Source organism: Brassica oleracea, chromosome C3 (assembly GCF_000695525.1).
Source record: "Brassica oleracea var. oleracea cultivar TO1000 chromosome C3, BOL, whole genome shotgun sequence".
Classification (NCBI taxonomy): domain Eukaryota; kingdom Viridiplantae; phylum Streptophyta; class Magnoliopsida; order Brassicales; family Brassicaceae; genus Brassica; species Brassica oleracea.
This window is the reverse complement of record NC_027750.1, coordinates 50073293-50100261: the sequence shown is the minus strand read 5'-3', so window position 1 is coordinate 50100261 and position 26969 is coordinate 50073293. Positions and strand designations below refer to the sequence as shown.

Here is a 26969-nt window from a genome sequence, read left to right as displayed (position 1 = left end):
TTTGGACTTCTTGATCACCATAATTAATGGCTAAACTCTCGAATGTTTGATCAAAATATTGATCAACATATTGATCAAAATATTGATCAAAACTTTCACCATCTACTCCATCAAAAGTGTTATGGGAAGAAGATGCCATATATGTGATGAAAATTTAAAAAGTGTTTTGATTTTTTTTTGTGAATAGTTTTTTTGATCAAGGAAAAGGAAAGAATGAGACAATGTGAGAATGAGAGAACAAAACTTTGTGATTAAAATGAGAGAAGAAGTCTCGGTCAGAAGATGAAACTTGTTGGTGAAGAGAAGGAGAGTGTGTTGGTGAATGATATTGTGTTCGATAAATTTGTAAAAAAGGAGAGAATGAGACTTTGTGAAATTAATACTTTCTGTCTCAATACTTTATATAGAAAAGGAGAGAAGCATAAAGTTTACAGACAAACATCTCGTGACATATAAATTTTACATATGAATCTGCATAAGCAACATAAAAATCTCGTGACTTAAAGTTACATACAGACAAACAGAAACATCACATACGGACATATCACAACTGTAATCTCGTGACTTCTCTTGTGGTATTATGTCTCTGACCTCTTCCCGTGACCTGTTTAACCAGACATCTCGTGACTTCTCTTGTGGTATTGTGTCTCTGACCTCTTCCCGTGATCTGTTTAACCAGACATCTCGTGACTTCTCTCTGCAATCTCGTGACTTCTCTTGTCTCTTTGTATAAAACAACACATACGGAAAGAGATACAATCAGTATCGTGATGTAATATCAAGCTTCAACAGAACATGTAAATAGAAACTCTTTTTTAATAAAACAGCACATACAACTGAACATCAAACAGATACATAAAACTTAAACATGAAACCGATACATGAAACAGAAACAAGAAACATGAAACATGAAACAGAAACAGATACATCAAACAGAAGCATCAAACAGGAACATCCCATTAAGAAACATTTAAACATGCGACAGAAACATCAAACAGAAGCATCCAACATCTCTGTAAGAAGCTTACTCTTTAGTGCTTCTTCTTTTTCAGAAAGTGGTTCTTTTTTTTAAATGAGACTGTCAAGCAGACCCATTTTGGAAAGTCTTTCTTTCAGGGTCAAGTCTTTCTCTTTAATAGAGCACATCTTGTCAAACTTTTCATCAGCCTCCTTATCTACTATTGGTTTCTTTGCAGAAGCTGCTTTCGCAGCCTTAACTCCAGGTGGACGTTTGGTAGGTTGATCATCTACATTGATAGTAGCTTGAGAGCTTGCTGTTTCTGCTCCATCCTCACACTTTTTCTTCTTAGCGCTTCCACCAAGATTACTACTAGCATGCTCACACCTTTTCTGGTCATAGCGGAGCTCCTCCCAAGCATGGTGAAGGTTAAATTTAATCTTTTGATCGTTGAAAAAAATTTCGTGTGCGAGTTTCACAACATTACTCTCACTCTGACCACTTGTTTTCTGTCTTGTTGCAGCCGCATAGGATCCACATAACTTGCAAACAAAATCGTTGATCTTCTGCCACCTTTGCTTGCATTGAAGAACTCCTCGCTTATCTCCTCTTTCCACCTTCGGACTAGCTGCATAGTAGGCTGCAATGTGGCTCCAGAATGTGCCTGCTTTCTGCTCATTGCTCACGACAGGATCCTTGCTGGTGTTTAACAATGTGCTTATGAGCACAAGATCATCAGAAGGAGGAGACGTCGAGTGGATCGACAGAGTCATCGTTTCCGTCGTCGGTTTCGATCCTTCTCCTCTCGCGGAGAAAACAAGAACGAAGGGGTGAGAAAAGAAAAAAAAAAAAAATTAAAAAATGAGCAGCTGACACATGAATTAATAATCCATGATATTTTCGGTCACCAAATCACCCCATTAAAGATCGATTATCTAGCATTTATTTCTTTTTCATTTAATTAAATCAACATTAATGCTTAAGGATCCCATTAAAAATCACAAATCCTTCCCGTTAAAGATGGTCTAAGAGATGAAAAGTAGTACAGTATATGAAAAAAAGAAATAGACAAACCATTGAAATTTCTCCGAAACTTTCGAGGCCGACAAAATCTTAGCGAGATCCTCTTTTTTCTCTGTTGAAAACTGGATGTTTCCTTTTTGAAAGGTTTTTCTTTCTCCTTAGAAGACACGTCAAACCATAACAAGAAAATTGGAGTATTATATAGTAACTTGTTATGATTACTACTATGGGGCTTCTTCAACACAATTAGATTATGGAGGCTTCAAACATTTTTTAAAAAGTTTTGTAAAAACATATTTCATTACTATTTGAGAGTTTATATCAATATAATTTTTTTTTAAGTTTTGATGAGCAATATCAATGTTTCATTGGACCGTGCTCAGATCCGGCCATGAACCAAAACTAGTAAATTTGACTGTGAAACCCATGTAACAAATATATATATATATATATATATATATATAGACAAATATATATATTACTAAAGCATAATCCTATCTTAAAAATTTTGGATTCTGCCCTTGAATTTTCATTGTATTTACATCTAATGTCATTTTTTTTTCACTTATAAATATAATTAATTTTAATAAATAAATTTACAAAAAAGACATGACGAATATGAGTTTCCTTATAAATCATAGGTATTATATTAAATTACCTAATATTTAGCCAATTTAAAGGATTGCAATCTTTCAATTTAATACTTAGCAAAATGAATTTATAAATAGCATATATATATATATATATATAATCATATCTAATTTTAAATTTATTTAATATTCTCAAATCTAGGTTATAAATTATTGTTTACATAACGTGGTTTTGTAACAATATGTTATTTTAATTTTTTAATTAATATGCACGATTTTAGAATGTTTACAAAACGTGGTTTTGGAAAATATACCAAGAAATTCGATTACTATGGTATATTCCAACATTTTTGCCGAGTTGGTTTATAAACCGATATTATCTTTATAAAATGTGGACTATATACAAAAGGAATAATAGAATTCAATACCAATTTCCAGAATATACGATTTTAGGATTGTTTCTAAATATTATTTTGAATTTTTTTAATATTTCTTTCTATGAACTTCCTTAATGTATAGATATGTATCCAAACACAAAAACGATTTAGCATTTTAAGGAATAACTTGGGGAAAACATGATGTATTAACTACTAACTTGGACATCAAGGATATGTATTAACTACGAAAATTAATACTGGATACTATAAAGGGGAATTGCAAAAAATAACACTTTTAAGATACCACTTTTCACTTATACCTTAATCAACTTTGCCATTAAAATTTTAATTGGCAAATGACTATTATGTCCCTAATTAATTAAACCTAAACTAATCAATTAGATAGGTTATATATTCCTCCTCGACGTGAGATCCGGCAAGCTCCGGCAATGGACGATGATTGGAGATTGCTTTCGGTTCATACACAGACTGGAACCGCAGAAGAGTTTGCTAAAGTGAGTTGCTTTGAGAATCTGCTAGGCTCGCCTACTTTCGTGGATATAAGAAACAGACGGCTCAGATGCGTGGAGACTAGTCACGAAGTTGTAGCCAGAGACGAAGAAGCATACGCTCGTAACAAACGGTGTCGTCTGGGACTCATCGATCATGCTCTATCTCATGGGAAATCTTCTCTCACCATGTTCTTGCAGTGCCAAATTTCTCGGTTAGCCAAAAATTGAAACATTTGTAGTTGATTGTGTTAGCTTAAGTTATCTATGGCTAAAGTATTTACCTTTCTTCTTGTTTTTTGGCTATGTTCTTAGTTCGAAGCTCGTGTGCAAGCTTATTGGGGATACTGTGAACAAGAACGATGAACATATCTGGAAATACGTAAATGGAAAGAGATTTCTACACAGATTAGGTTAATGAACATGATATCAGATTCATTGACATCTTGTACTGATTCCAATTTTGTCTTGTGCTTGTTATTCCTGGCTTTTAATGTTTGGTGTTGATGTATCTGATAGAGCAAGTGGAAAGAGGAGCTGGAACAAGCGGAAAGACCGAGAAAATAAAAGTAACCAACAAACACATACGCATTAAGAAAGAAACTGACTCCAATGATTCAGAGTTTTGGATGCTTAAGTCAAGTTCTGGTTAAGAGTCAGAGCAGGAGAGTGATGAAGAAAACTGCAAAGGTACCTCTTTTTGTTTTTTTTTGGTTGTTCTACTTTCATCTTTCTATCAAAACTTAAACTAGATTTGTGTCTGATCTTGGTACATGTTCTCATTGTGATGCTAAAGAATATGAGGAGCTCTCAGAAAGGTAAATGTATACATTTACTCTGATTTCTGTGTATTTTTTACAAAATTGCAGATTGGTTTTGATGTTCACCTCTAGTTGTTTTGTCTCTTCTACAGAACAAAGAGGATGTCAATAGAGATTGAACCAAGTATAATCATTACGGTAGCGCCATTATGATCATGAGGCTCAAGGCTACTATTCAGTCTTTGGAAGGGCAGATGAGTTTTGTTACTGAGAAGAGTGCTAAGTATGCTCAGATGGCTGCTGAGGAAGTGCCCAAGAGTCTTTACTGCCTTGGTGTTCGTCTCACTACTGAATGATTTCAGAACTCTGAATTACAGGGGAAGCTCGCAGAGAGAATCTATGTTGCGGCTTCTAAGCTCACCGATAACTGTCTTTACCATGTCTGTGTGTTTTCTGATAACATTGTTGCTACTTCGGTTGTGGTTAACTCCACTGCTCTCAACTCCAAGGCCCCTGAGAAAGTCGTCTTTCATCTTGTCACTAATGCGATGAAGTCATGGTTTGCTATGAACATGGACAACCTCAGAGGAGTCACTGTTGATGTTCAGAAGTTTGATGATTTCAACTGGCTTAATGCTTCTTATGTCCCCGTCCTCAAGAAGCTCCAAGACTCTGATACGCAAAGCTACTATTTCTCTGGACACAACGACGATGGACGCACACCGATCAAGTTCAGAAACCCCAAGTATCTCTCAACGCTCAATCATCTCAATGTTCAATTATATCTTTTTATAAGGCCTTATAAATTGTGTTATGAAGATATTAAATTCTTATAATCTTTTGAATAAACCCTTATAAATAGATTTATAAACTCTTATAAATAGATTTAAACCTTGTAAATTAATTTATACATTTATAAATAAATGTATAACTCTTATAAATAGCTTATAAGTTCTTGTAAATAGTTTTATAAACCCTTTTAAATAGTTTTATAAACCTTAATAAATAGTTATATAAATATTTGAATGTGTTTTATAAATTTTATAGATGGTTGATAAAAGCTCTTATAAAATTTATAAATGGTTCATAAATGGTTTTATAAACTCTTATAAAAGAACAATGTCAAGAACAATGAAGGCGAAGAAGAATCAAATGGGGAGTGTTGGGTCAAATTTAGGGTTATGGTTTGGAGTTGCAAGAACATTATAAGCAGCAGAAGAGAGCACACTGGCAACAATTCTCTAGGCAAGTGCTATCCATTGGAATGTGATTAGCAACTATGTAGAAATATCATTCAAACAAAATCAATGATGTTCTTTGCTGTACTTTTATTCCGAAATTGGAAGGAGAACATTATAAGCAGCCATAAGGCATATACTTGGATGTTTCATTTCCCTCAATAATCAAGAACCAACAATCTATAGCAAGCTAAAAGCATCTGATTTTATAAATGATTTATAAGCCTTTATAAAATGTTTTAAGAGCCTTCATATATGAATTACCTTTTGAAATTCTTCAAATCCTTGTAACTGATTTTATAGACGCTTATAAATAATTTTAAATATTCTTTTTTTTTTCTTTCAACAATTTTAAATATTCTTATAAATGATTTATAGACCCTTATAAAAAGTTTTAATATATTCTCATAAATGAATTATAACCCCGTAAAAACTAGTTAATAATTTAAACAAAAGTTTTCTACAAATCCTTATAAATATTTTATAAAACCTTATAAATATTTTTATATATTCTTATAACTGATTTATAAACCTTTATAAATAATATATCCTTATAGACTGTTTTTATAAACTCTTATAAATGAATTATACTTTAATAAGAAATTTAGAAAGCTTTCCAGATATACTGGTTCTCTTTTTGATCAAACCAAATTTTATAAATAAAACTCAAGCTCCATCAATGGAGACATTGTTTAGCAAACATAATAACACAGCCAAAATGACGAAGGAAACTGCTGCATCAAAGGCTAAGCAGATAACATACACACAGATAAAGACAAACAAAACACTTAAGCAACTTAAAATTGAAACATCGTAAGTGCTAATTGGTGAAATGAAGCCACGGGAATCAGAGGAGACACTCGGTGAACTGCTACCCGAACATGCTGCAGTAATAAAGGCATAAAGAGCAGCAAGAAACTTGGCTACAAAGGTGATCATACACCATTTTGATGAGCCTTGAAATTGTGAGGAAATCCTCAGCCACAAAGGGGTGTGGAGTTGCAAGAACATTATAAGCAGCAGAAGAGAGCACACTGGCAACAATTCTCTAGGCAAGTGCTATCCATTGGAATGTGATTAGCAACTATGTACAGATACCATTCAAACAAAATCAATGATGTTCTTTGCTGTACTTTTATTCCGAAATGGCAAGGAGAACATTATAAGCAGCAGCATAAGGCATATACTTGGATGTTTCCTTCAATAATCAAGAACCAACAATCTATAGCAAGCTAAAGGCATCATACTAAACCATATGTCCAAGCACTGCAAAATATTATCCAGTCTACCATTTCCATGGCATCGCTATCCTCTACCCTTCAACATGATCATAAGGAACCTCATCAACTAAACGATCTCAATTCGTATACTAACACCAATAAAATCAACCAAATCGCCCTAAGGTACCTGAATCTTATCGAAAAGGTAAGAAGGATCTGGAAATTCAGAATCGCTATCGCTGCTACACCACGAATCACCACCACCACCACCGCTTCATCTCGAGAAAATTCGTAACCATAAGGCCTAGGTCACGTTCACCATTGAGACTAGAATCTCTCCCTCGTTCTTCCCACCACTCTTCTGCCGGAACAACCCTCAAGTCCATCCCCATCGTAACCTAAAGCAAATCAAGGCCATAGATAGAAGATAGCTTTGACATGTACATAACATCTGAAAACCCATTTCATAGTTCATTGATATTTAGAGACCTGCGAGTTTCAGTTTTCGGTTAGCTATATGTGTGTCTAATGAATGGTGGGGAATCTTCTTATCATATCTTTGCGTGGACTGTCCCAGATTGCAGCAGAGTACTCGGAGTGCCCATCAGGGAAAAAAGGAGGAGATCTTGGATGGTTCCCTAGAGGAAAGATGGCAGGTCCATTCCAAGATGTCGCCTTCAACACACCTGTTGGTGTCACTAGTGCACCTTTCAAATCTACGTATGACTACTAACAATCCTCTCTCTTCTTTCTTCAATCCTATTCTGATTTTCTTTTTTTTGTTGGCTTTGATTAGTAGTTGATGAATGTGATTATGATGTGATTGCAGGCATGGATACCACATCATCTTGTCGGAAGGAAGGAAATACTGACAGATTACATCTCTGTTCTCCTCTGCTCTAGTCTTGTGGAAGTCACTTGCTAGTTGTTACTGTAACCTATATATAAAACACACAGCCTTTGTTGTTCTGGCCAAAATGTTTGCTACAAGTTGTTAACAAATCTTCTCTGTTGTTTTGAATAATGAATTTCTGAAGGCTATGTGATTCATTTCGGTGTTTGATTCCTGCTTAAAAGCTCATCTCTAAACTGATTCTGAGAAGCTATTATATCTAGCTTGTCTATCGTCGTACTGAGTGATCATATTCATACCTATCTCAATAGAACGAGTCCACCGATGGTCAGTAGAGCTTGTATATCTAGCCCGTGCATTGACCATAAACGGCGTAGCATAGGAATAATGTGAACACGTGTTAGCTACACAAACGGATAGGAACGTGAACACATGTGTAAATGGGTAAAGACTAATTGCATCTGGAGAGGATAAAAAAAAAAGATAAGAGGGTCTTGGAGGTCGTTGACTTATTAGTGTGAAGCTAACAAACGCATATATGTAGTGATAATTAAGATTCATTTGATTGCGCAACTCCCCAATCCTCCATCCACTTTTCTATTAAGACAAAGTTGATTTGTGTAGAGTCAATAATTCGATAACGGGTGGTGTATGAAGAGAACTTCTAATAAGCAATTAAGCATTTTCAATTCCAGAAGCCACTAGTATTCGTTATTGGAATTTTTTCAGTTTTCTATTTTTATCAAAAATAATATAAAATGAGTACATATTAATAATGAATATTTTCACTCAAACATGAAATATTTTGATATTTTTAATAGAGTTTCAACATTAAAAAAAAATATATATATATATATTCATTTATTAGATATCCACAAGTATTTTAAAACGTGTTTTTACATACAAAGAAAAAAAATAAAAGAGCATAAAAGGAATGATGCTTATCACAGAGAATTAAAACAATGAAATGCTCGTGATTGGTGAACTAAAAACATTACTAGACATTGACCCGCCCGACCGGACGGATATTTATTTTATGTTTTTAATTTTTTAGTTTATATTAAATTATGTATTTGTAGTATTTAAACATAAAATTATATTAAAAATTAATCTTTGCAGTTATAATAAAAATTAAAATTAAAAATCTAATAAAATATTCTGATATAAATTTTATCCTAATTAAAATAATATAGAAATGGGTCATAAATGTTTTCCAGTTTCAAAATCTTAGCATCCCTTAAAAACAAAATAAATAAATTTATATATATAAACATATTTGGAACTATAATATCTATTAAAATAAATTTGTTAAAGAAAAATAATATTGCGCTGTTGTTGTTTATTTCTAGAGCTTGATCCGTGACCGTATAAATATTTGCTTTCACTTTAAATTTTTTCTTTGTACTAATGGTATAATATATATTTGTAAATTAAAATGTATTACATAATTGTTAGTATAATATTTTAAAACATAACAATTTTATTTATTACTTTGAATAATTATATTTTGTGATTTTAATTGTCTATTATATCACAATGTGTCATATAAAAAATCCAATATTTATAACTAATTGGACTTATAATATGAAAGCATTATACTAATAATATATGAATAAAGTATTTTATATTTTATATAAATTGATTATGATGTGTAATTTTTTATTTTATTATTTATTACTAACAAATATTAAAAATATTTAATATGTTAATATAAAATACGTTAGGAAATCTATTTTGGTTAAGATTTGATTAAGAAAATCTATTATTTAATTAGGAAAAGACATTAAATGTTTAAATATATTATTTAAATTAGGAAAATACAAGCATACTTAAATATATGTTCAATAAATATCTCAATGGCATTCTAATGTAAATAAATGGTAAAATTAAAGGTTATTTTTATTTTGTACTTCTGTTTTAATAATATAAATTGATAATCTTTCAAACCAGAGATTCAACACAAAATTATATTGATACTTAATTCTTTTTAAATGTAAAAGTAAAGGGTATATTTAAATGTTGTTGTGGGCATATAAAAAATTCCTTACAAACTTACACAAAATAAATTTCAAATGAGAGACTTTAATGAATTTCTTACAAAACTGAATATTTACCTATATAATATTATTATAATTTTGTATTCATAGATTTATTAAAGATTAACAATACACAATTCGGAGAATTAATATTTTCTCTAATATTTTCCTTTGTATTAAAACTGATGGTGAAAGAGAGATGAGGTACACAGGCAATTTACAATTTGGGTAAACCTAAAGAATTATTTGGAAGAAAAAAAAACCAAATGGAAACAATTAGTAATTTAGGAGTTGACTGATTTTTCCGCGACCACCCGCAAACACAGCTTTTGTGATTAGTAGCGGTTGAAACAATCATATAAACTGCTTTGTATCGTTTCAAACCACTTTATACCGCTCAAAAATCAATAGCTATTTCCCGTAAGCGTTTTGATTAGAGGTCCAGCTAATAAATCTAGAGCAGAATCTATGCTACTGCACGTTACGACATTTTCTGTGTCTATATAAAAACCACTCGAACGAGTTAAGACATCATTGAGAGGACCAGAGAGTGGCTTATACTTCTTATACTGGTTTACAGTATGTATAAAAGGACACCAGAAAATCCACGTCTTGGAATAATTTTTTTCAAGTATGTTACACTTGATGAAATATTTGGTGATCATTATAATTATATGAATGAAATAATAATCATGCCACAAATTTAATTGTTTTTAATTATTATAGATCATTTTGTTATTGGGTTTAAAGTTACCATTTTAATTATAACTTTTTATAATTAATTTTTGTTTATTAAATATTTTTTTATCAATTAAGATCTGCATCAATGGGTAAATCAATCAAAAATGACCCATAAACACAACAATTTTCAAACATTTAATAATGTTTGAAACCGCAACCATCCGTATCGGTAAACTCCCGCAACCGCAACCAATGCATTTGAAAGGCTCTTTAACTATACAGATGAGCTACAAACGCAATTGTTACTCGCTAATTTGCTATTTACTATATGTATGATCTTTTTTTTTGTCAATACCATGTTCTTTTTTTTTTTTTTACGAATATACCATGTAAGTTCTTATTGAAGTAAATAGCAAAAAGAGATGCAAAATGTATAAAAGATTACATAAATAATAATAAATAAAACATATAATTTAGTGAAGTATACTTATGTTGCTAGATATCTTTCTTATATATAGTGATTGGTAAAATAATAGAATATGATTTCATCCAACTTTAAAATAAACTTTATCCATATAACTAGTTCTATAACATAAAAAATATTTCACTATTCATTTTTGTAGGTCTATTTTTAATGTCTTTCATTTTCTTTTCTCAGCAACAGTTATTATAATATATTTATATTTATATTTGTTTAATTAATAATTAGCATCTTATCCGAAGATTTCATATCTTTTTTTATAAAGCCGAAGATTTCATATATCTCACATTTCCCACTTTCCTATTTATAGCACTCCTTTCATAGCTTTGTTTTTCCACTCGCACTCTTCTTTATTCTCCTTGTTTCGTATCTCTCACTTCTATCTTCCTGCGATTCACCACAAAAGATCTATGTATACGTAACTGGAGACGAAAAGATGAACAAAGAGATGGCTCCAAGAAGATTAACCATGATGACGATGACCATAATTATGATGATGGTGACGATGGATAAGACATGCATATGTGCTGAGGAAATTTCCAGAGGCAGTTTCCCAAAAGGCTTTGTCTTCGGAACTGCTTCTTCTGCTTTTCAGGTCCCCTCTCCTCTCTCCTCTCCACTATCCTTCTCTTTTTCCTATTTTTTTTATTATTCATTTGTTTTATAATCTTTTCCTTTTAATGGAATCTGAAAGCAATATTATTCACGACCAAAATTTAGGTCACATCAGAACATATACGTTCCCCATGTGATATGTTTTTTGTTCTTTCAGTAGCAACAAAAACATAAAAAATACGTCGACATATATATCTTAGTAGTTGGTAACACAATACTAAACCAATTTTTTATCTAACACTAATGAAGACAAAGCACTTTAATGTATCTTGAAACACTTAAGCTACCTCTGTAAATTCATGGTAATATTTTCTTTGTCATCATCATCATACTACTACTATATGATTTTTTTATATTTAAACAATATATGTATTTGTTCCTGAAATATGCTCCATATAAATCGATATACAAACAAATGCGTGACGCGTAACCAAGGACACATACCATTCATGAATCACAGGCATCCAATACATGTAAGTGCGGATGAGTCGAGTCATCATGTAAGTGCGGATGAGTCAGAGATATATAGCAGTAAGTAAATGACACACCGAATTTGTTAACGAGGTTCGTTTCTTATTCCCTGGGACCTTGTCCAGTATTCGAATTCACTAAAATAAGAAAATAAATTACAACCAATTCGTAAACGCGTAATACAAGCACAACCCTCTTGAATCACCGCTCTCTTCTATAACATGAACTCTTCAAGGTTAACCAACCTTGAGCTAAACTCCCCTGAGTCTAGGCTTCAACCTCCAAGTCTCTGAAGGTACGTCACCAAGTACTTCACCTAAGTACATCACCGAGTATAGGGCTGGGCAAATAAACCGAACCCGAAAATCCGAACAAAACCTGATCCGATAAAAATGAATCTGAACCGATCCGAACCCGACATAAATACCAAATGGATCTTGTTTTTTGGTATTTTGGGTTATGGGTATTATCCGATAGAACCTGAAACATTTAAAATCACAAAAAAAGAACTTCTACCAAATATGATCTTAATTCTTAATATGTATCCAAAATACTTTAAGATATTATTGAACTTCTAAAATAATTATTTATTACATGAAGGTTGACGGTGGAATGTGTCGGTTGAAGCCTGAAGTTTTTAGATTTTGGTTTTGTTTTCATTGAATAATGTTTCTCATTTCATGAGAACTTAGTTTTTGTTTTATGATTTCATTTATCTGGTTTTCGTTCTATCACTAACAATGTTTATCTTTCCCTTGATTTTGAATGATCACGTTTGATGTTTTTTTCTTATTTTTAAATCGATTTTACTTATGTTTTGGCTATTAAAATATGTACAAATCATCTATTTTAAATCCAAAGAACCGATTTCATTTATGTTTTAGATACAAAATAGGTACAAATCAGGTATTTTTAAACCAAAGAACCGATTGGGACCCAAACCCGAAAGTACAATGGGTTATACCGGTTCTTTCAAGATTTACTAACCCCCACCCGAACCGGTTCCGAACTTTTATATAACCCGAATGGAGCTGATTTTGATAAACCCGAAAAACCAAAACCCGAATGGATAAAACCGAAACCCGAATGGGACCCCGAATGCCCATGCCTAACCAAGTACGTCAGAACCTAACGCACACCAAGGATACCAACGAGCACACCAACACCAACTTACAGATTGATCACCACACCACAACGGACAACTCCGCTACACGTAACACCAGCACCAACATCACAAAACCAAGTACAACGGAACACTCCGTCAGACACTACGTCAGACACTCCGTCAAACACTCACCAAGAACACAATGAAACTTTCTCTCACTTTAATATTTGGGTGATGTCTTTCTCATAAGGGCACGTCCCTCCTTATATATAAACCGTAGACTTGCTCTCCAAGATCATTAAATGCACCTTAATGAACTTGCATTCCCATATAAGGAAACTTCCTATTCCTCTCCAAGTAACACTTCTTCTCCAAGAAAAACCTCTTTGCTTAATGAAAAATGCCATTTGTCTTCAACAAGATATTCTATTTCCTTTTCCAATCTCCACTTACACACGCAGTCACCTTAGACAATCTCCTTGTAAGAAACTTCTCCACTCGATGTCTTGCCGTACGTCTTGACATACGTCTTGACACACCTTCTGATGTACATCACAAACTACATCAGAATCTCTCTGGAAATATCATCTACAATATCCCCCTTTTTGACTATGCATGTGAACTCAACAACTCAGGCATGAAGCAGCATCTTCAATCTCCCCTTTTGAGTCACATCATGGTCAAAAACTAATATGAAGATGATCGCCATCCTCCATACTGAGGATAGAAACCCATTCCACCATCTCCATAATGACCAGATCTTCCAAACCACGTATCCATGAGCCTTATCCCTCCATGATTAGCTCTATGACCAGAATTAAGCCCACCACGCTGAACATGACCTCCAGCTTCACAATAACATACTGGATTATGAAACCTCATACCATATGTTTGCTTCATCTGATGTTTCTCCCTCAACAGCATGAAGCACCTTGGCTTAATATGACCACGAACTCCACAATGATGACAAACAGGAACACAAGCTCGTCGAGGTGCGCTCTTCACTTCTAGAGTTTTCCTTGCAGCAGTCGCTGTCGAACCCCTTGCAGCAGTCGCTGTCGCAGCCCTTGCAACAGTCACTTCACCAGTCCTTGGGACAGTCACAGTAGCAGCCTTTGCTGCAGTCGCAGTAGCAGTCGCAACCTTCACATCAGCAATCGCAGCTTTACCGTCTGTTACAGTTCCTCTTGAACTCTTAACAGCTGGTTTTGTAGCATATGTCGCTACGTTCTCTGTTGTGCCAGTAGACACAAAAACACATTCACCTTTAGAAGATTTACCCTTGAACCCGAGACCACACCGATCACTTTGCCCAATGCTGAGAAGATGATCCAACTGATTTGTACCAGTATTAAGCATCCTCAGACCTTTCTGAGTTTCTTCAAGTTGAACTCTAGCTTGTCTTGCTTCTTCTTCTTTCTCTGAAGCATGTTTCAATGCTTCACCAATCCGAGCCTCTAGTTTGACTTTCTCCTTATCCAAAACGGAATTCTCCTCAACCATCGTTAGCCATTGCGCATACAATGTCTCAAACTTCTTAGCCAGATCGAAATCCTCAGCATCATCCTCACTTCCAGCAACATCATCATCTCCACGTGTAGACCCTGACACAGATGATGACACAAACGATGACACATATTCCACTGCAAACTTCTTCACATAACCCAAGGTTGTAAACGCCACAAAGTTCTTCAGATTCTCACCATGATCTGAATCAGTATCAGAGTCACTCTTATTGTTCATCTTCTTATCGTGCCTCTGTAAATTTGGACATTCCAAATGAACATGTCCAATCCCATTGCACTCATAGCATCGTAGCTTTGATGGTGATCTTCTCGAACCACCTTTTTTTCCATTGTCTCTTCTGTCTCGCTGTTGCTTCAGATACTCAGCAAGATTTCTTGACAGCATCGCCATAGGATCTTCAGAAGGTGAGACTTTCAAAGCAACACCATAAGAATCTTCTGTCTCCTTATCCTTCTTCTTATCTTTATCTCCATACGCCTTGCTCAACTCAAAGGCTTGGAGAATCCCAAAAAACTCATCAAAAGACATCTCATCCAGATTATGAGCTTCTTCTACAGCAGAAATCTTTGACTCAAACTTCACTGGCAGCGACCTCTTCAATTTCTTCACCAGCTTCTTGTCCTTGAACTGCTTCCCAAGCGAAAACCACTCATTAGATATGTCACACAACTTGGCACTAAACTGAGCCACGATTTCTTCTTCATCAATCCTTATATTTTCAAATCTAGATGCTAACATATCCAGCTTGGTTCGCTTGACACTTGAAGTACCTTCAAACATGTTTTCCAATGTCTTCCACGCCTTTGGAGCTGACACACATCGAGAAATCAGCTTGAAGTAGTTCGCATCAATAGCATTGTAGATCGACGTCTTCGCCTTAGAATTTCAGCTTGAAGCTTTCTTCTTTGCAGCAGTCCACTTCTCTCTCGGCTTAAGAACTTCAACCTTCTCAATTATACTCCAACACTCTTCATCAAGACCACTAATGAAAGCTTGCATACGGACCTTCCAATATCCATAATTAGATGAATCTCGGTGGCTTTGTCATAGAAGTCCCTTCTCGATATCCCTCTATCAAGACGAGTTTCCAAACTCTGTCATACTTCCTAACGCAGTCTCTGTCACTCACCCTGATCTACTCGAAACTAGTCGTTAACTCTATCGAAACCTGGCTCTGATACCACTTGTAAGTGGGGATGAGTCAGAGATATATAGAAGTAAGTAAATGACACACAGAGTTTGTTAAAGAGGTTCGTTTCCTACTCCCCGGGACCTTGTCCAGTATTCAAATTCACTATAATGAGAAAGCAAATTACAACCAATTCGCAAACGCGTAATACAAGCACAACCCTCTTGAATCACCGCTTTCTTCTATAACATGAACTCTTCAAGGTTAACCAACCTTGAGCTAAACTCCCCCTGAGTCTAGGCTTCAACCTCCAAGTCTCTGAAGGTACGTCACCAAGTACTTCACCCAAGTACGTCACCGAGTACGTCAGAACCTAACGCACACCAAGGATACCAACGAGCATGCCAACACCAACGTACATATTGATCACCACACCACAACAGACAACTCCGCTACACGTAACGCCAGCACCAATGTCACAACACCAAGTACAATGGAACACTCCGTCAGACACTCCTTCAGACACTACGTCAGACACTCACTAAGAACACAATGAAACTTTCTCTCACTTTAATCTCTGGATGCTGTCTTTCTCATAAGGGCACGTCCCTCCTTATATATAAATCGTAGACTTCTTCTCCAAGTTCATAAAATGCACCTTAATGAACTTCCATTCCCATATAAGAAAACTTTCTATTCCTTTCCAAGTAACACTTCTTCTCCAAGCAAAACCTCTTTGCTTAATGGAAAACGTCATTTGTCTTTAACAAGATATTCTCTTTCCTTTTCCAATCTCTACTTACACACGCAATCACCTTAGACAATCTCCTTGTAAGCAACTTCTCCACTCGACGTCCTGCCATACGTCTTGACACACCTTCTGATGTATATCACGAACTACATCAGAACCTCTCTGGAAATATCATCTACAATACATCCTCGTCCTTTTCTTGTGGGTTCTGTTTTTTACAAAACTCTAGGTCTTTTCAAACAACGACCCTTTCTTTTACACATTTTCACAATTTACCCATGAACTTTTCTCTTTTTTTCTTCTCCTCAATTCCAGCCCAAATTAAGTCAAATAAAATCATATATAGCTTTCTCGGAATGTCTCTTGCCTAACCAAGCACACACAACAATGTTTCAATTACTTTTTAAAAACGTCAGTACATAATAAAAATGAAAATAGTAGTGGACCGAGCCTTGTAATAATAATAATTAAAGAAATCAATGATTGGCGCAGCACGAGGGAGCAGTAAAGGAAGATGGAAGAGGTTCTACTATATGGGACACCTTCTCCCACACTTTTGGTAAAATCACTGATTTTAGCAACGCCGATGTTGCTGTTGATCAGTACCACCGGTACGAGGTAAACCCCATTTATATAAACCAAAAAAATTGTCAATGCATATACAATTCCTTATAAAACTACACGAAGTAATGATTTAACTGAAATTATAAAATGGCGAGGGCAGGAAGATGTACAACTCATGAAGAATATGGGAATGGACGCTTATAGATTTTCCATTTCGTGGGCTCGCATTTTTCCAAGTATGTTTTTATAGCCATTTTACCAATATTTTAGTAATGATACTAAGTACTACAATATTTTAAGTTTTATATGCCCTTTTTGATGGATAAATAAGATTATAAAGATGATGTATGTATGGTTTACAGATGGTGTGGGACAAATAAACGAAGCCGGAATCGATCACTACAACAAACTCATAAATGCTTTACTAGCTAAAGGTAGTGAACATCAATCATTGACTATGGTTTTTATTTAAATTGTTGTTGGTTGAGTTTCATATGTACTATAACGAAACAACTGTAGGGATCGAGCCGTATGTGACGTTGTACCATTGGGACCTTCCTCAGGCACTCCATGATCGATACCTCGGTTGGCTAAACCCACAAATCATGTACAATCCATACAAAAGGCGATATAAACATTTAATAAAACTATTAACTAGACAGAAATGAATTTCAAAAGATAAAAGGCTATATCATGTTTTTTTTGGCAGAAATGATTTTGCAGCTTATGCAGAGGTTTGTTTCCAGAGATTTGGAGATAGAGTGAAGCATTGGATCACGTTCAACGAGCCACACACATTCTCTATACAAGGCTATGACGTTGGTCTACAAGCTCCAGGTCGTTGCTCTATTCTTTTTAAGCTCACTTGTCGCTCCGGAAACTCATCTACCGAGCCTTACATCGTCGGTCACAATGTCATTCTAACTCACGCCACCGTATCAGATATCTACAGGAAAAAGTACAAGGTAAGTTAATACTACATTGAAAACATTATGTTATATAAAACTTAAGATATACAGAGCTGATGTATACTTATGACAGGCAAAGCAAGGAGGTTCACTAGGGATAGCGTTTGACGTAATGTGGTATGAACCGGAATCAAACAATAGAGAGGACATGGAAGCTGCACAAAGAGCTCAAGACTTTCAACTTGGGTGGTAATTTTCAACGAGTTATAATATCATTCTATTACACAACCACCTCTTTTTAATTAGAAAGTGATGTATCTTGATACGGTGTTAGGTTTTTGGATCCGTTGATGTTTGGGGATTACCCGAGTTCGATGAGAAGCAGAGTCGAAAGCAGATTGCCAGTGTTTACAGGATCTCAATCTGCTCTGATAAAGGGTTCCCTAGATTTTGTAGGGATTAATCATTACACAACGTACTATGCAAGAAACAATGCCACTAATCTCATTGGCACTCTCCTACACGATGCTATTTCTGATTCTGGAACCGTCACTCTACGTAAGAAAAACCACAACCGTTGTTATGAGTATCTATTACTTTATTGATAATCTTTGTTTGCATTTCAGCTTTCAAGGGTTTAAGCGCAATTGGAGATAGGGTAAGAAAAAAATACTTTAACTCGAATAAGTTATCATCTACCAAATAAATTAATAACCACTGTTATTTATGCTCTTGTCGACAGGCCAGTTCGATATGGTTGTACATAGTGCCTAGAGGGATGAGAAGCTTGATGAATTACGTCAAGCATAGATATGGAAACCCTCCAGTCTTTATCACTGAAAATGGTAAACACACAACCCTTTAAAATTCACAAGAAATAGAGAGTTTTCGATGATGATTGTGTGTATTTGTGTGTAGGAATGGACGATTCAAACAGCATTCTGATCCCAAGGAAAGAAGCTCTCAAAGATGCAAAGAGAATCAGATACCATCATGATTATCTATCGAGTTTACAAGCTGCGATTAAAGAGGATGGTTGCAATGTGAAAGGATACTTTGTGTGGTCGTTACTGGACAATTGGGAATGGGCAGCTGGTTACAGCTCAAGATTTGGTCTCTACTTTGTTGATTATAGAGACAAGCTTAAGAGATACCCTAAGGACTCTGTTCATTGGTTCACTTCTTTCTTGAACTCCACTTCTTGATTTTCCTAATTGGTTTCGCTCAATCAATACAAAACTTAATGTTAAGTTATTGATTTGGATTTAGAAAATAGATTAAGCATATAATAAAACCAATGAATGTTAGTTGTCATTGAGACAGTTTCAAACTATTTTGAAGTGTGTGCATATATAAATCTTATGATGAGAGTATTAGCCCTGTTCGGGATACCGTAGCGGCTTTTAGCGTCAGCGTCGAAATTTAAAGAATGCATCTGAGAAAAGATTTCCAGAGTTTGGACGCAGCGATCATTTCAAGCTTTAGATTAGACATGCTTTGGGACGCTGGAATTAACAGAGGCAGACGCATCCCCTTTTACAGTCGCTGCGGCAACGCCGGCAAGCCACGATAATTAAATTTTCTTTCAAGATGGCTCATTTTGTTTCCGTCGAAGTGTTATTTGTTTGCCGCTACCGCTGCTCCCGGCAGTTATGAAAAGAACATGCACCAAAAAAAGGTATATGACAATCTGTTGAGACATTATATATAATGGAATGCACCACTTGCATGTTTACTAAGACAATGTATCTACTCTATTGCCGCCAAAAAAGGGTATTTACTCTATTGGTAAGCCGCTCGATTCATGGCTCAAGGACATGCTAATGTGCCATGAAGAAATGGGTCAACTTAGAGAAACTATGTACTTCCTATATAATATATTGTACTGAGCTGTAATATCTTGTTGTAAGTTGTAATATCTGAAGCTGAGCAAGGATACAAAATAAAATTTCTCTAAATTGATATGGTTAGCATGATAAGAACTATGGTAGAATACTAGAATCATCTCTAAGAGATAACAAAATTTTGTGCTTTTATGTTCTGCAGTTTGGGTTTAATCGTAAGAAATGAGGAAATAAGCAATGAAGTGTAAAATTTAGAAAGTAGTAAGGACTAGCTTTTGAACAAAAAAAAAGTAAGGACTAGCTAGAAAAGTGTGCTGGTCTTAAATTATGAGGTCCAGCTGACATGAGTCATCACCTTTGGTGCCTCCAACCGCACAAAGCAGAATCTCCTATGGGCTCCATAATCGCCTATGCCCCTTTTTCATTAAGTGGACGTGAAATGACGGAAATATTCTTGGAAGGTGGAAAAAAATAAAAAATAAAAATAAAAAGAAAATTCAAATTTGGGGGGGATTTCGGTCTGGGTTTGGTGTGGGTTTCGGTCCGGGTTTTGTGTGGGTTTCGGTCCGGTCGACGGGTTTGTCATTAATTCAATTCAATTGAAACCGAATCAATTCAATTGGATTTCTGGAAAAAGAAAATTTAAAATTAAAAGAAAATAAAATCCCGCAGCTCGAGGAGGAAAGCTCCTCTACAGCTCCCACCCGAGAAGCTCGTTATTGTCTTTGGTTCGCAGCTCCCTCACAGCAACTCTGTTCTCGACGACGATAGCTACTCCGGCGACGCCGTCGGACCGCAACGTTTCCACCGACTAGCATTATTTCAGATAGGTCGTAATGCAGGTTAGTTATTTTCTCCTTAGCGAGCTGAAAGATAAAAATTTGATTTAGGGTTTGTAATTGAAAGTGTTGAAATAGCATTGATTCTGGGATGATTTGGTTGATTTATATATGAAATTGTTATGCATTGGGGTGCGTGAATTGTCTTAATTGTGAGTAGCTTTGCAGAGAGATCTCTCCGATCAATCAATCGTACAAACATTTGAGTTCTTATTTAAGCATTAAGCATTACTTTGTATAACTAGGTATAACAAGTAGAACTGATAATTGTTGTAGAGTAGGAAAAACTCGGTAAACTGTTGACAAGTCGGTAGAACTAAGAACTACGGGTATAACTAAAACTTTTTTATTTTGCTCTAGCAGGATACAATGATGAAATATGTGAGCGTCTATTTCAAATTCAAAGGGGGGATCTCTTGTGTAACCTTGAAGACAACAGTGGAGGATATAAGTTTGCAATGCTAGAAGAAAAGTTGTATAAAAAGCTTGCGTTGGATGAAAGTAAGGTAAAACTGGCATTGAAGTGCATGCCGATGATGTATGGATCTGAAGAACAGCAAATTATTCGTGATGATGATGATCTGTTTGGTTTCCTAACAACCGTTGATAAAGACAACCGTAGATCTCTTTTTTTAGTGGAGGAGACGAGTAGATCAATGAGTTAGAGAAGGTGTCGAGAGTGGGCATAAGTTCGTTTGGTATGAACTACGAAGTGTTGCAGGGAAATGATGATGTTTATGATGAAATCGGACCAAAGGCCATAACTCTGTATGTAGAAAATGGTCAAGCAAATCAACAGAAGGAGCCGATAGATGCAGAGAATGATTTTATGGATACGGACACCGCAGCTGGGACAGACACTGCAGCGGAGACAGACACTGCAGCAGAAACATACACTGCAGCAGAGACAGACACCGCAGCTGAAACGGACACAGCAGCTGAAACGGACACAGCAGCTAAGACGGACACCGCAGCAGAGACGAACACCGCAGGTGAGACGGGTATGGGTGCAGATAAGTATGTTGAGCAGCCACCTATAAAAAAATCTAGTCAGGTTATAGAGGATTGGGAAGATGGTTTGGGTCTGTATAAGCTTCAGGGTTTCCAAGTAAGAAAGCACGTCAAGAGGTGGTCGATAGAGCTGCATTTGGTGAATGCTTTCGTTATGTTATCAAAAAGTCAGACCGGAGACGATTGGTGTTAAAATGTTGTGAAGCAACCTGTTCAAAGACTGAAATTTTTTCAGTTAGGAGGTACACAGGTGTGCATACATGCTCTCGGGCTAATCAAAGTAAAAGCAGCAACATCAAGAGGAAAGGCTCAGCAGAATTAGTTGCAACTTTTCTGAATGAGGAATATCCTGGAAAACTAAGTACTCCTGTTCCGAAAGATATCATGGATCTTATAAAGTTAAAACTTGGTGTAACAATATCCTACTCCACAGCCTTTAGGGGGAAAAATCTAGCTATTTCTGAGTTGCGTGGTGGTTCGGAAGAGAGCTACAAGATGCTATATAGCTACTTGTATATGTTAGAGCAGGTCAATCCGGGAACAAAAACAGGGGTGAAGTTGGATGAGGCAAATAAGTTCAAGTACCTCTTCATAACTCTGGGAACTTGTATTGAAGGTTTTGCAGCCATGAGGAAGGTGATAGTTGTCGATGCCACATTTCTGAAGAATGGATATGGTGGTGTACTAGTATTTGCTAAAGCTCAAGATCCTAATCGTCACCATTATCCGCTTGCGTTTGGTGTACTCGACGGTGAGAATAATGCTAGTTGGACATGGTTTTTCGAGATGCTCAAAACTGCTATACCAGACTCTTTTGAATTAGTATTTATGAGTGATAGAAACTTGAGCCTAATCGCGTCTGTAGCTAATGTGTTTCCACAATCTCACCATGGCCATTGTATATGGCATTTGTCTCAAAATGTGAGAGGGCATGCTTGTAACACAACCAAAGCCATAATGGCATGGAGATTTATGGAGTTGGCTAGGTGTTACACGGTGGCTGAGTTCGAGTCTGCTTACGCATCTTTTAAGGTGAGATTTCCTCCAGCGTACAAGTATTTGGAGGAGCATACTGATAAAAGCACATGGGCTCAGGTTTATTTCCCAGGTGTGAGATACAACTTGGACACTAGCAACAGTGTGGAGTCAATGAACAGCGTGTTTAGGGACGCCAGGCGGTATGCTTTAATACCATTGTTGGATACAATCATCAAAAAGTTTTCATACTGGTTTAATGAACATCGGAAGGACTCTGTGGCTGGGTCGATTGATACCAAACTGGTTCCTCTTGTCGAGATTCACTTGCATAACCTATGGAGCACAGCTGAGAAAACACCAGTGCGTGAGCTTAATAGTTATGAGCTTGAGTACGAGGTAACCGACACTGAAAATGGGAAGAATTATGTTGTGAACTTGATAGAGAAGAGCTGTAGCTGCAAGGTGTATGATTATGAAAAGTATCCTTGTCTGCACGGACTTGCTGCTTACTTATATTTCCTTGAGGTTGAAGCCGCTCCTGGTCGTCGACGTGAAGTCAAGATAGAGTATCATGAATTGTGCTCGAAATATTACTGGACAGAACTTTGGGCATTGGCTTATTACAAGACCATTTATTCTGTGCCGGACAGGTGTGATTCACATCAAAGAGCTTCAGATCATACCTCCGGATCGCCTCAAGAGGAAAGGAAGAAAAAAGAATAAGAGGAATCCATCTGTTGGGGAACGACGTAAAAGGACACAAAACATAAAGCGACCAAGGCAAAATTTCGGTTTCAGTTGGCTATTGTTTGGAATGCGTAGTAGTAATCCCAGTGAATCAAACTAGATCTTCTTGTTTGGATTTTATTGCTGTTGTGTTGTTTTGGCTTTTGGTATGTTGCTTTTGGTATGTTGCTTTTGAAAACATTGGTAAAACTAAGTATATATTTTGTGGCATAGACTCGAATTTTCTCCTTTATAGACTTGAATTTTCTCCTCTCTCTCTCTCTCTCTCTCTCTCTCTCTCTCTCTCCCTCTCTCTCTCCCTCTCTCTCTCTGTCTCCTCTCTCTCTCTCTCAACTCTCGACTGTTCCCCTTCTCAGTACAAAATACCGAAGATGCAAGGAGATGGTTCCGGATCGTCAAGGAGAAGGCTCAAATCTGGTCGGAAATTGTGTTTATGTGGCTTAGAGGCAGCCATAACCCAAGCTTGGATAGAGAAGAACCCAGGGGGGCGATTTTATGGCTGTCAGCGTTTTAAGGTATCCCATCTGATTATAGAACTACCGATTCTAATGGGAAAATAGCTTTACATTTGAAATTATGGCAGGAGAAAAATGGATGCAAGTTCTTCTCATGGTTTGATGAAGAGAACGGGACATTATGGCAAAAAAGAGCTTTGATTGAAGCCCGAGATGAGATCCGAGAGAAGAGTAGAGTGATTGCGCAGTTAAACGAAACAATTGCAGAACTGAGAAGCAATTTGGAGAAGATACAAAATGAAGAGGAAATTGTTAGAAAGTTTGAAGAATTCTATGTTTAAGCGATCTTGCCATGTATTATTTAAGTTTAAGTGTTTGTTTTACAACCTCTGTTTAAGCGTTTTGGCAGTTATGTTTAAGTGTTTTGGAACCTATGTTAAAGAGATATATTGGAAAACCGCGGAAAACTAGTATAACAAGGTGTAACTATGATAGAAATCGGCATAATCCGAAAAATCCCAACTACATAAGTCTTAATACAGAAACACGGTCACCAAAAATTATATAGCAGATACTGCTTCTCAAAATACAGTAGTGAAGATAACAAATATTTACAAACCTCATAATACAACAACTCATTGTTTTATGAAAAATATATCATCATATATAGTCTTTCCAAGAGTACTTTGTTAATAAGATCAGCTTATAAAGAAGTATTCTATAGTTTTCATGATTTAAAATATATTATTGCACTAATTATTTATGCTTACATGGTAATGCAGAAAAATGACAAGTAAAACTTTCTTTAGAAATTAAAATTATACGTAAAACTTAAAAATGTTGAAATCACGAAAAGTAGAACTATGAAGAAAATTGGTAAAACCAGAAACTTCAGTATAACTAAGAGCAAATATTTCGGAGGGAGAATAAAAAAAAATTTCGCGCCTAAACGAAAAAAGCCAAAATTTTCAATTATTTGTGTGAAAAAGTAGATTCCCTCTGCTCTTTTATCTGAGTCTCGTCTTTTCCTATCTTTTCCTAGACACTTTTTCACTTCCCCACCACTCTCTCTTTCTAATCTCTCTCACCATTCATACACTCTCTCTTTATCCATTCTCTTTCTATATTCTCTGAAGATCCACGGTTTTACTCTTTCCCTTTTACTAAACATGACTCACCCGTATGAAGAGATGACGGAGATGAAGAAGCTGAAGAAACACTACGACATGTTAGGGTTCGTTGCCGATGTCCAATATGGAATTCCTACCTGTTGCCCATGCGGTGGTGAAATAATGACAAATGTTTCTCCAGCTCCGAAGTACAAATCAGATTTTGATACCTTGCCTGGGAGTAGGTACTTCACCTGTAAGATTTATGAGGTAATTTCCACTTATCTTTGTCTTCGTTGTAAAACTGTGTTATACTCTAGGTGAAACTGTGTTATACTCTGGATATCTCTGGGTGAAACTGTGTTATACTCTGGGTATCTCTGGGTGAAACTGAGTTATCCTATGGGTGAAACTGTGTTACGGTGAAACTGACTTCCACTCTGGTTGAAACTGTGCAGGACGATGGGTTGCACTTTCGTCAGCCATGGGCTTTTGGTGTTCAGCAAGAAGTGGATCGCCTAAGGGGGGAGGTGAAAGAGTTGGCAGAAGAGATTGCTAAGCTTAAGAGGCTCATTACCTCGACCTCCCGTCCATGAGATTCTCGACCTCGCAAGTTCTGAGTTAATGTGCTAAAAACTTTGTCTTTCGTACCTATCTATTTTTCTTATTTCGGTTAATACAAGTCTTTGTTTGTTAAGAGAGGACTCTTGTTAAAACTTGTGTAAGTTTATGTGTTCAATCTTATGTTATGGAGCCCAAACTTATGTTATGCTAAGCACTCTTATGTTTATCAATTAGTACCAATTGGTACTCTATGTTTAGACTTTCATCATCAACCATTATTCTAATAAACTAATTTCCTAGACATTATCAATAGGTACTCTCTTAAACTAATTTCCTAGACTTTATCAATTGGTACTCTCCTAGACTCTCACTCGACCTACACAATAAAAGTAAAAGCATCCACAACAAAGATCGCATATATAGTCATAACATAGTTAAAAGTTCTAAATCCACATCACAAACAAGAAACACATCAAAAGACATCGTTTGTCTACTTCATAAAAAACATAAAACAAAGTTCTAACACACCAAGCAAGTGAGGCATCTCTACTTCACTTCTTCCTACGTTTCTGTTTCTTTGCTTTCTCTTGTGCTGGTGCTTCTTCTTCTGCTGCTTTAGCTTGTGCCTCCTTCACAAACTCCTCAAACGGGGCCAATCTCCCATCCAATTGGTCAACCTTCTTGTCAACTGCCCTCATCAGTCTCATCGTTCTTTTCAGCAACTTCATAACATCTCCCAGCACTACAAGAAAACACACCGAATTCCGACGGAGGTTCCGACGGACACCAAGATCATCGGAAATTTGTGACGGAATACTGACAAATTTCCGACCAAATCCAAAAAAATTAAGTCGTCGGAATTCCGTCGGCCATTTCCGACGGAATTCCGACGAAATATGGTTCGTCGGATATTTCCGACGACTTTTCGACGACATTCCGATAAAAAATGTAACCGTTGTAGTCGTCGGAAGTTCGTCGGTATATTCCGACGAATTTCCGACGACATTCCGATTAACAGCAAAGTCGTCGGAATTCCATCGGTATTTTCCGACGGAATTCCGACGAACCATGTGACCGTTGCCGACAAATATATATGGCCGTTGTATAGCCGTTTGAGATTGGATAATTCCGACGGAATACCGACGGACTGCTTTACATCCGTCGGAATTTTGTCGGAAAGTCGTCGGAGGTCCGTAAGAAATTTCCTATAAATACAACCCCTCCTCATTCAACTCATTCACACTTCATTCTCTCTTCATTCTCTTTAGTCATAACAATTCCGTGAAAATCATGTCTTCAGAAGTTTATTATCGTTCGTGGATGGATAAACCTCATTTGGATCCGAACACCAATTTGCTTACGGAAGAATACGTTCAAGGGATTGGAGAATTCATGAGGCTTGTTCAACAGCAACCGGATGCAAAAAGTGGTATGTTAAGATGTCCCTGCTCTTCTTGCAATAATAATAAGGTTATAAAAGAATTTGATGTTTGGACTCATTTGTATATGAAAGGGTTTTCACGTAATTATAAAGTTTTGTACTATCATATTCATAACCAGTTTCTCCATGAAGGTACCAAACTTTATAATTACGTGAAAACCCTTTCATATACAAATGAGTCCAA

General features: G+C 36.1%; 3 protein-coding genes, 1 long non-coding RNA gene and 1 pseudogene across 6 annotated transcripts; 4 read left to right on the top strand and 1 right to left on the bottom strand.

Annotated features, from left to right (window-relative positions):
- Positions 1-1068: 1068 nt before the first annotated feature.
- Positions 1069-1731, bottom strand: LOC106330826 (glutathione S-transferase T3-like). The gene has a single exon (XM_013769234.1). The coding sequence runs from the start codon at positions 1729-1731 to the stop codon at positions 1069-1071; it is 663 nt and encodes a 220-aa protein (XP_013624688.1).
- A 1666-nt stretch (positions 1732-3397) lies between these two features.
- LOC106330825 lies at positions 3398-4431 on the top strand (annotated as a pseudogene).
- Positions 4432-7251: 2820 nt separating this feature from the next.
- On the top strand, positions 7252-7739 carry LOC106334014. The gene is made up of 2 exons (XR_001268506.1): positions 7252-7396; positions 7506-7739. It is a non-coding gene; the product is annotated as an uncharacterized LOC106334014 (long non-coding RNA).
- A 3282-nt stretch (positions 7740-11021) lies between these two features.
- On the top strand, positions 11022-19130 carry LOC106336105 (beta-glucosidase 40). Of its 3 annotated transcripts, none has more exons than XM_013774831.1 (12): positions 11086-11322; positions 16818-16943; positions 17050-17125; positions 17252-17323; positions 17409-17496; positions 17599-17726; positions 17832-17854; positions 17931-18046; positions 18132-18355; positions 18424-18455; positions 18540-18642; positions 18716-19130. In XM_013774831.1, the coding sequence occupies exons 1-12, from the start codon at positions 11164-11166 to the stop codon at positions 19000-19002; spliced, it is 1434 nt and encodes a 477-aa protein (XP_013630285.1). In that variant the 5' UTR covers positions 11086-11163; the 3' UTR covers positions 19003-19130. The 3 variants fall into 3 exon arrangements, with proteins under 3 accessions (XP_013630284.1, XP_013630285.1, XP_013630286.1); XM_013774832.1 differs by adding an exon at positions 11803-11906 and having other exon boundaries at positions 11235-11322; positions 17599-17854; XM_013774830.1 differs by having other exon boundaries at positions 11022-11322; positions 17599-17854.
- Positions 19131-23587: 4457 nt separating this feature from the next.
- LOC106330824 (uncharacterized protein At4g04775-like) lies at positions 23588-24012 on the top strand. Its single transcript, XM_013769233.1, has 2 exons — positions 23588-23731; positions 23800-24012. The coding sequence occupies exons 1-2, from the start codon at positions 23588-23590 to the stop codon at positions 24010-24012; spliced, it is 357 nt and encodes a 118-aa protein (XP_013624687.1).
- The last annotated feature ends 2957 nt before the right edge of the window (positions 24013-26969 follow it).